The 10,824-nt window shown below is 26.5% G+C and overlaps 1 protein-coding gene across 3 annotated transcripts; it reads left to right on the top strand.

The window, feature by feature from the left end:
- Nucleotides 1-2,340: 2,340 nt before the first annotated feature.
- Nucleotides 2,341-5,293, top strand: LOC112286226 (signal peptide peptidase-like 3). Of its 3 annotated transcripts, none has more exons than XM_090252818.1 (4): nucleotides 2,341-2,480; nucleotides 3,272-3,408; nucleotides 3,541-3,652; nucleotides 4,571-5,293. In XM_090252818.1, exons 2-4 carry the CDS (start codon nucleotides 3,338-3,340, stop codon nucleotides 4,817-4,819), a joined length of 432 nt encoding a protein of 143 aa, XP_090108944.1. In that variant the 5' UTR covers nucleotides 2,341-2,480; nucleotides 3,272-3,337; the 3' UTR covers nucleotides 4,820-5,293. The 3 variants fall into 3 exon arrangements, with proteins under 3 accessions (XP_090108944.1, XP_024383688.1, XP_024383687.1); XM_024527920.3 differs by lacking the exon at nucleotides 2,341-2,480 and adding an exon at nucleotides 2,977-3,117 and having other exon boundaries at nucleotides 4,571-5,251; XM_024527919.3 differs by lacking the exon at nucleotides 2,341-2,480 and having other exon boundaries at nucleotides 3,081-3,408; nucleotides 4,571-5,114.
- The last annotated feature ends 5,531 nt before the right edge of the window (nucleotides 5,294-10,824 follow it).

Genomic DNA, 10,824 nt, shown 5'->3' with positions numbered 1-10,824 from the left:
TCTTTTTTTTTCTCCATATATATATATATATAATCTTTATTATTTTTTTCTAGTATTTTTATGTATTTTAAATTATAATTGCTTCAAATACAATATATGTTATATTTTAAAGCATAATATATATATATATATATATATATATTTATATATGCATACATACATGATTCTATTAAATTAATTTGAAATATGTATATAAATATATAAATAAGTATAAAATTTAATACTTATTATTATTTATTTATTTATTTTTGTCTTTGATATTTAATATGAAATTAAAAATTATAAAACTCATATTGAGAACAATAAATAAATAAAGTCGTTGTACTACAAATCTGTTTGGTTTTTTTGTTTATAATTATAGTATTTGTAATAATAAAGTGTAAGTTATCAATTTTTAAAAGTTACTGAATAAAATATTCAATACCTCAATTTATAATACTTGAATTAATAAATCAAATTAAAAATTTTAGGTAGATTCTATAAATATTTATGCAGTAATAAAAAAAAAATACAGTTGAAGATTTGAATGCTTAAAAACTTGAAAAAATACAGTAAAAACCATTGTAGTTTTGCAATAAATTTAAAGTTTCTTTTAAGCATATTTTCTTATTTTAAGCTCAAAGGCATAACTAAAATAAAATTGATAGAGATATACTTGTCTATAAACAGTTTTTAAAATTAAAACCTTCAATAGTTAATTTTTGTTATTTTTATGTAATTTAGATACTTTTATAGAAGTATTTATAATTATATCAAGAAATAAGTAGTAAAAGAAATAGTTGAAATAAAATTTAAAATTCCACAAAAATATTATAATTATGTATCATTTATGCTAGTCAATTTTAATGATTAGTATGAGAGTTTAATCAAAACTATTAGACCATTATTTTAAAATAAATAAGTATTAAAATTAAAAGATATTATGATAATATTTTAAGTTTTAAATAGTGAGAAACAATAATTTAGTAGAATTTATTACTCAAACTATTTTTTGTAATAATTTATAATATAAAAAATATTAAAAGAAATTATTTGAGGTAGAAAAGATGATACGACAATATGTTAACTTGTTAATTTGATAAATACTTTAAAGATTTTCTTAATTTGTTATTTTTTTCTTAAACTTTTGCAAATTGATGCAATTCTATTAAACACATTCAATACAAAAATAGATTAAAGAATATATTTAAATAAGAATATTTATTTGTAATATAATAATCCAAGTTATAATAGATAGAATTGTTGGCCTAACTATAATAGTAAATGCAAAGATATCCAATGACCGAAGATTTTGAAATTGAACAATATTCGACTTTATCAATAAAATTTATGTTGTCTTTTATTCCAAGTTTTTACCTATTACTTTACATATAACATAATATTGAGTTTGTAAATTAACAGTATTTTAATATTTTTTTGACAAAAAAGTGTTAATGTGTTTCTTAAATAATATATATATATATATATATATATATATATATATTTTAATCTAACATATTCAACTACTAGTGGAGAAGATCCACCATTTTATTTGAAACTCGATTATATATATCAAAAATATTTTTAGAAGGGATTAAACTATTGAAATTGATGTTGGAAGATTAATTATGGCAATCTTAATTTTATTAAACATCCACTTGAATAACATTTATTTATTTATTTATTATTTTAAAACCTTTATTGGGCAAATCTTGTGGTTTCTGGAATTCCATAGTTTGAATTAAATAATTTACCAATACATGGTTTGAGGCAAAAGAAAGAAGAAGAGAAGAAGAAGAATAAATTTATCATTATTCTTTGGAAGTAAAGCCTTGTATAGGCTGAAGAAGAAAATGGAAATTTTTTCAATTTATGCCACTTGAATGGGGAAATTCAATGAAGAAAGCTACTCTCAACATTCCTTTTTCTCATGAAGGCTTTAAGAATGCATTTAAGAGGGAGGGGGGGGGGAGAAAAAAAAAAAAAAAAAAAAAAAAACATACACACAACATCAATTCTATAATGATATTGTCAATTTACAAAACGCAAAAAACTGCTATTTGGCTAAATGCGTAACCAATGAGCTGAGCAGAAACGAGAGTTCAGGTTGAAATTCGACGGACGAAAATCTACGCTTGTTGGAATGTAGAACGATAAGGAAACGATCGTCCGACGGAAAGGCGTCAGTCGGGGCTGTGCACCAGCTTGGTTTTGGAGCTCGCAGCAACCAATTGTAGCTTGCAGCGATTGAGTCTGCTGCTTCTGCTGCGATGGCTGCTGTTGTGGGCATTGAGCCCGGCGTAGTGTAGCGGACGATGGCCGAGGGGAGAATTGGCACGGAGATGGCATCGAATCAGCTCTTCCTGTGCTGCAGAGGTTTCGTTTGCACTGTTTTGGTAACAATAGCTTTATCGGCACATTTGTGTCGGGGAGATAGTTCCATTGCTCACGATGATGTGGATACGCCTGTGCAGCCTGGCTGCGACAACAGCTTCGTTCTGGTACGTTTCGCATCAGGTCAGGTGTGATTAAATGCAGCTTGTGCGCGAGGGAGTGGAGGTGCGGCTTCGGAATGGATCAGTGATGAATTCGGGCTTCTTTGACTGTGGCATCACTGGGGTAGGGTTTGAAAAGCGTAAAGAAGCGGGTCCGCATTGGTGGATCGTGTGGGCAGTGATTAGAATCAGCGGAATTCAGATGGTTTGGATGGATACTTGTCGCGGTGATTTTCAATGATGCAATGAATTAACAAAATGTTCTGCGAGGGAAACTGAGAAATTCTTGCATACTGCTCTGCATTATGTGCTGTAGATTGTTTGGCAAGTCGCTGCGAATTTGGAGTCGTTGAGTAGAATTGGGAGACTGCGAGGACAGAATTGTGTTGATATCGAACTGCAGCTATGTTTCACCGTACAGTAGACTAGATCGAAGTGTTCCTGTATTTTGAGCGACTTCCTTGCGTAATATTTATTGAAACCGATAGACATGTTTGGTGTTGAATGCACGAAGCAATTGTTGAAGTAAGGTGCATCTGAGTTTTTGACGTCGTGGAATATTATTTACTGGAAGCACAATTATGGAATTAATATTATTTGGTGCTGCTTCGGTTATGCAAGACAGCTTTGAATTGAATGAGAGGTATTTTTGTTGTTGTTGTGACATATCTTCAATTCCTGAAGGAACCAGTGGCATATAGTTTATTTATTTTTAAATATTTTGAAACTTAATTCCATCATGGTTGATTCTTTAAGGTCCACACTTACTTCGCATGTTAAAATACGAATTTGGACAGATAATCTTGAAGTTACCGAACTAGTGGGTGTAAGTGCACGTTTTGGTGTAATATTCACCGATCGCAATGTCAAGGTTGACTCTATTCCTTTGGCGATTCCAAGGCTTGCTCCCTCCTGCAAGACGTCCTCTATACCGGTTAGCAACTCATCTTGATATCATGCAACTCGTTTTTTTTTTTTCCATATAAAACATCCCTTTGAACATGCTGCTCTCTATCGCAATATACTCTTAGTTTTATCAGATATTTTGCCATTCTATTATTGGCAGCTCAATGGATATGCCGCTTTGGTGCGACGAGGCGAGTGTACTTTCACTAGGATGGCACGAACGGTACAGGCAGCTGGTGCCAAGGCTCTTGTCGTTGTTAATAATGAAGAAGGTATTTGAAGAAAATATTTTTTTCTTGCTATCATTTGCAAAACTGCGGTTGAAATCGCCATTCTTCAGTATTTGACTGGTCATATGGCTTAGGTTCGAAGCTCTGGATAGTCAGCATGATGGATTTTGCTGTTGGTGTTTGTGGCTTGCATGGTCGTATGAGCAACTCCTTTCCTCAACAGTAGCAATCGTAGCACTTGTGCTCCTCCGCAGATTGTTTGAAGTCATTTTGCTTGTTTGAGGGTTCATTTTCGTTGTTAGACCAACATCGCTTTTGTGTTCTCGCCATCTTGATATCTAGATGTAACTTTAATCACGTCCATATCTAATAATTTTATGGTGATAATCAGTCTCGTTTCAATTTGTGTAAGTAGTATTCTTCTTCGTGTCACAAAATGCCCACTATTGTTCATAGTTTCAAGTCCTGATTCATGCTTCTCAGAGGCTTTTGAATGAGTTCAATTTGTGAGAGTAAGAAGCAATTTTAGAGGAATTTTCAGGCTGTAATTATGCTTTGTGTACAACTTTGTAACTTTGCTAACCACTGGTGAAGAAGCTTAGTAGCTATTGAGCAATTTTCAGGTGTTGTCTTAGTGGAATTGGTTTTTTCTCTTAAGTGGTATAAGTCTATGACGGCATTTGTGATTAAACATATCATAATATGATGAGAAAAAATAAAAATAAAAAAATAAAAAATGTATTAGTAGCAACTTATACGAGTCCCTCAAGGAAATCATCAATCCTTGCTCTTCTGATGTACGGCGATTTGTACGTTTTATTTTAAACAGGGGCTGTTACAGCTATCTGTGATTGGGATTCTTATTTCATTTAAATTCCATTCGTAGGTTGACCATTTCAACAGGTCTGTTGGGGATTTCAGTTATATGCTTTGAGGAGTTGACAAGTTTTCGTTATGCAGGAGCGAGGAGACTTTGATCTTTCTGATACTGATTACGATGCAAACAACAGTGTTGTGGACATCAACGTTGTGTCGGCATTCCTAATTTTGGTCATGGCTTCCGTCTTTTTATTTGTGCTGTACTATTTTATGTCGCAGTGGTTTCTTATTCTACTGGTCATCTTATTCTGTATTGGTGGATCTGAGATACGGTGCCCATCCTTGTACATGCTCCTCATCTTCTTTTACTTGGTATCAAAATCTGACTGAAATATCAACCAGAGTCTCTAACTTGCATATAATTTCTGGGTTCTATACGATATCTTGCTTTCTTCTGGGATGGTGGCAGGGAGAATTGCGATTTCTATGGAATAAATGGGAACAAGTTACTCCGCTCGAGGACTACATCAAGTCGTCACAAATCCGTGATCATCCTCGCAGAAGTTCATAGTAACTGGCTGGTCAAGGTTTAACATAGTCAAAGAATTAGAAGGAAATTTTTGGGATCTCTCACTTCATGTTTAACTTTATTTGAATCTATTAAGATCGGATTTAACAACGGCAACGACTTGTTAGAGCGTTTGATCTACTCATAATCGCAATATTCATTTGAATGGTTGCCTTAGTTTGTACAGCATTTATAGCTGCAGGTTCCCTGTAATAATATCCTTTGACACCAGGTAATTGATCCGCTAATTTGGATACCATATGTTCATGGCCATTTGTGGCCAGCATTTTATGCTATCAATGCAATTAGTAGTGTCCAATAATGTCAACAGCTTGTCACTTTCTTTGGCATATTTGCTTAAGAACATAAAATATTGTTATATCTCTGCCTGCTGGACAATTTCTTGGCAAGTCAAAGTTTTAAAAATTATTAAAGATTTAATCTCTTTTTAAAAAAAAAATTGTTTGAAAGTCATACCCAATCATGTATTATCATGTAATAATTTTACTTTTTATCCATCTATATAGTGTTATTGAATGTTATTTTATTTTCTTGCAACTATAGTTCTTAGGTTACAACATGTGGTATGTTTCATTAAATTTAAAATTTAAATTTTTTTAGTTCTAAATTGTTTGCAATAGTACTATTGCTTCTTAAAGGTATTCATATGTTCTCTATGTCCAAGGCTTATTTAGTAATATAATAGCTAATTTTCTACAAAGTACTTTTAGTACCTAAAAAGATTATTTTCTTCACTAGTATTCAATAAAGTACTTTATTTATGATTAGTAAGATGTAGTGCCTCCACAATTTTATTACAATCCATTAATAATAAATTATTAACATAAAAACTAATTTAATTTAGACTCTTATTTGCTTCCAAAGATTGGCATATTTAAATTAGTGTATTATTGAGAATATTTCTAGAAAGTAATATTTAGCTAGATGCATATAAGTATTTTTTAAACTAACTTTATCTATCTTTATAATATAATTATTTAACAAGATATTAGTTTATCTATATAATTTTGTATTGAAAGTAAAATATGAATAAAGTCATTGAATAATACTTCTTTAATATTAAAGTTTATTTTTGATAAAATATCTAATTCTATTGTAATAAGCAAGTAGTAACATTGAAATATGAATTAAGAATAAACATTCTAATTGATTTTGCATCTACAAACCATATCTATTATAATTTTTTTTACATAAACCTCATTATCTTAAAGAAATAAACATATTACAAATGAAATCTAATTTTAAAAAATTCTTTTTTCTTACTATTATAGACCTAAATATCTCCTTAATATTCTTAGTATATATTCAAGTTTTTATTTTAAAAAATAATATCCATTTTTATTAATTTAATCCTATGAAAAATATTAAAGTTTTATTCCTACAACATGACTATTAACATTATAACTTTCTAATTGCTTGTTGAGCTATATTAACTATTTGAATAGTTTGTAGTATTTAAAAATAAAATCCTACTATAAAACTAACAATAATAGTAGGCAATGTCTAAAGTTTCTACCAATTCTTTTGTCTTTCTATAGAGTATATTGAGATCTAAAACTATTGTTTATTTATTTATTTTGTTACAAAATAAAGATTGTTTGATGCATTGATGAAGTAGATCATCGTACAAAAGACAACTTAATACTTAATATTCAAAAAGTCAAAGTTAAAAAGCATTATGTGAAGTAATTGCTATTACTTCTCACTTATTTATAGCTTTATACATTATTAAACCATTGTGGTATTCAAAATTTTCATTTAATTTTCTTATGAACTCTAATATTTATTAGGTGTTTTCCATTTATGATATGTTCTATTTTTTAAAGAGAGTAGTCTCATGTTTGGGATGTTATTTTGGTCCCTTCTATATGGATTTTCAATTAATTTCTCCACATCCTATTAAACCTTTCTAAATCATACTTTTAGTATAGAGGTCATTTTATACCTCTTTTACAAAGATATGTTTTATTCTTTAATTTTATATAGTTCATAAGCAAAGTCTTCTTAATATTAATCAAATCTCGTAGGAGAAATTAAACTAAGAATAGCTATTATTAACAAAAATGACTTGTTTTTATTTAAAGAATTTGGATAGTTTCTATTTCTAAAGGTTGGATGTTAATTACATAAAAAAATATAGACCAATCCAACATTTTACATATACAAGGTATATGAATAATGTCTCTTTTTAAAAGTGAAGTTTAAATTAGTTGTTATTTTACTTATTTCAACTATTTTCTATTAGAATACTCTATTTATTTTCCATTAAGTAGGTAATGGGAACATATTTAGAATAACTTATTTCTACATTTTAAAAAATGAGTCATAAATTCTTTTCTTGTTGATTAAAAATAAGATTTAAAATCAAAGGTTTGTTCATTAATTAAGCTATAGAATATATTTTTCTTTTTTCTACTTTTCTTGTTTAGTTTTTTTTGGAGTAACTTTATTAATTTTTGAGAGCCAACCACTTGATTATCAATATTGCGTAAGAGTTGATTTTTTCATTTATAGAATATTTTATTTTTTTTTATCATTAATATAGAAAATTTTGGATTAAATATATATTTAGAAGATTTTGATTCTAGTAGGTTGTAGTTGTAAAAATAATTTATCTTATTTATTTCTTATGTATTAAGTGGTTGAAAGAAAATATCGACAAAAAAAAATGTCAAAAATCAACCACATCTATGTAATCTAAAATCCAAAATTTAAAATTAAACTATCTATATCTTTCAATTGAAAAACTAGTAGAATACTTTTACTTCACTTGAAGGATAATAGACATAAAAACATAGGATAGGTAACTTTAAAATAAAGAAAAAATCAAAATATCTCTTAACACTAATATAATCCAAAATTTTATATGTTAAAATTTAAAATCTTAAACTCTAAATTCTTAAATTTTTTAACTTTGACTTTTATTTGATAAATTATAAGGTAGAGCATCAAGCATATAAAACGACAATTTTAAGGAGCAAGAGACAAAAAAGTAGTTCAACACATCAAAAAAAATTAATGTTAAAAAATATTTTCTTTTTTTGATTGGAAGCAAGATGATCCAAGTAATTATCACATTGTTATTTACTTCTATTATAGTGCACATTGATTTTTTTAAAATATGGTGTTAGATAGGAATACAAAAGATTAATGTTAAAGAAAACTAATCGTCGTAGTAGTTATTGGAAGAAAGATAGAGTATATAAATATTGTATTGGAGAAGCTTCCTATTTTATAGGAATATATGGTACAAATTGGTTTAATTATATATAATCTATTCCATAGGCTTAGAATATAAGTTTTATACTTTTGAATCATATTATTTTATAATAAAGAGAAAATTTAGTATAAACATGTTTTTTATCAACTACAATATTAACATATTCTTATTTAAACTACCTATTTGATACTTTTAGTATAAATAAATTTAAGTTCATTTTAATTTTTTTTCTTCTTCTTAAAAATTACAAAAATGATTATTTTATAATTTTAAAAGCCTTACATTTTTTGATTTAAATACTTTCTAAAGATTTTAAATATATCAAAAGAATCAAAATCATCTAAAATAGAGAAATAGATCAATTCTAAATTCTAAAAAGTAATGGAAAAAAATCAACGAATAAAAATCAAGTTAAAGTCTCTATATTAAAGAATTAAAAAAATTTTAGGTCATTTTTAATTCATTTTTAGATTTATAGGCCCTAAAATTTAAAGAAATAGATCAAATAAAATCTATAAAAGTCTAATTATTAATCAAGTCAACTTGAAAATTAAAATGGATAAACAATTATTATTTATAAATATATAAAATTTTAGAATATTTTAAATATATATTTAGATTTAATAATTATAAAATCTAGACTAAGATTTACTCAAAACTTCAAATAAAATTAGCATATCAAAAATCAAAATCCTAAAGTTTAAGTTTAAAAGAATATATCTTACAAACTAAATACTTGTAGAGCAAGTTATTTATACCATTGGAATCCTAGACTTCAAAAACAAGGAGGCATATTAAGTCCAAAGTGGAAAATAAGCATGTCAAAAAGTTTGGTACATTTATATAATCCTAAGCTAGCATAATCTTTCAATATCTAATAATGAAAAAATTATAGGAACTTTTGATTTCACCCCAAAAATTATAGACATCCAAAATAGAGAGAAAAATCATCTCAAAATCCAAAAAATAAAGGACTTAAAATATCCTTAGACATCCTTAAGACTTAAAATCCAAAATCTTAAAAATTTTAAATTTTAATTTTAAAATCCAAAATTTTAAATCTCAAATATTAGTTTTTTTTTCCAAACAATGAATTGTGCTGTAACTAGTATAAATCCTAAAGTATGTTCCTAGTAATTAGTTGAAATGTACATCAAATACAATTATTTTTTAAATTTTTTTTTATTCTAATTTTTTAATTTTTTATAGATTAAATTGATCTTACATTTTATCAATTTTTTTCATTTTTCTTCAAAATAAATACCAAATTTGTATAATATACTAGTCTTCAATCACTCCTTATTTAAACTTTGTCTTTTTGGTAAAACCATTAATTATAAGATTTTTTTTAAATTGATTAAATTTTTATTAAAAAATAATAAATTTAAATACAAGAACGTTGGATGGTTTCCAACTTATTACTTATATTATTGTCTAGTAATTGAAACATTGAATTACTATATAAAACATTAATTTTTATAGAATATATTTTTAAAAAATAATAGAATATTATTATAATTCTTTTTATATTTTTAATTAAATTAATATATAAAAAATAAAGATATATATATATATATATATATATATATATATATATATATATATATACATATTATGCATCTAAAAAATCTCTATTTCAAATACTTTTAAATTAATTTTTTTGGCAATGATGTCAAGCTTGAGCACTTGATTCAATAAAAGGTAGTTTAAGATATAAAGTTTTTGCAATAATGTCAAGATTTTACATAAAATCATTTTTTTAGTAATAAATATTATATATTTTATTTTTTTACTTAATAATAATATTAAACTAAAGCATATTATTGATATTAAAAAAATCATTATTATAAAACTATCTAAATTATTTGGCAATGATATCATGCTTTAACAATTTTTTATAATAAAAAATCAAAGATATAGATTTATTTTATTTTATTTGGTAAAAAATATTAAACTTTTCATTATAAAATATTTTGAATTTGTATAATTTGTTTATAGAAATGATATTAGGCTTCTAATAATGATAGTTAGTTATATAAAAATTAATCAAAGATGTGAAATTGTCGAATTTATTTGGCAACAATTTAAAGTTTAAGTACCACCTTCCATCAAAGATAGATAATGATGTAATGTTTTCCAATTTATCTGACAATAATATCAAAGTTCAACAATTATTCATATAAAAAGTAGTCAAAGACATGAGATTGCCCATTTGATTTGGTAAGGATACCAAGCTTTAATCCTTGCTCATATTCAAGGTAGTTAAAAATGTGAAGTTGCCTAATTTTCTTAGTAATAATATTAAGTTTGAACACCTCTACATTTTAAAGGTAGTCAAAGATATGAAGTTGCCCAATTCATTTAGAAATGATGTACAGCTTGAATACTTACTTATATCAAAGGTAGCAAAAGATGTAAGATTTTAAAATTCTTTTAGCAAAAATTCTAAGCCTGAGCATTTACTTATATTAAATTTTTTCCCAGACAAATAACCTCCTATTGATGACAATAATGATATTAGTCTTGAATACTATTTCAAATTAAGTATTTTAAAAGAAGTCATATATTTCATATTATTTGGAAGAG

Source organism: Physcomitrium patens, chromosome 9 (genome assembly GCF_059467195.1).
Source record: "Physcomitrium patens ecotype Gransden chromosome 9, ASM5946719v1, whole genome shotgun sequence".
Taxonomy (NCBI): Eukaryota; Viridiplantae; Streptophyta; class Bryopsida; order Funariales; family Funariaceae; genus Physcomitrium; species Physcomitrium patens.
This window is presented reverse-complemented; position numbering and strand designations above follow the sequence as displayed.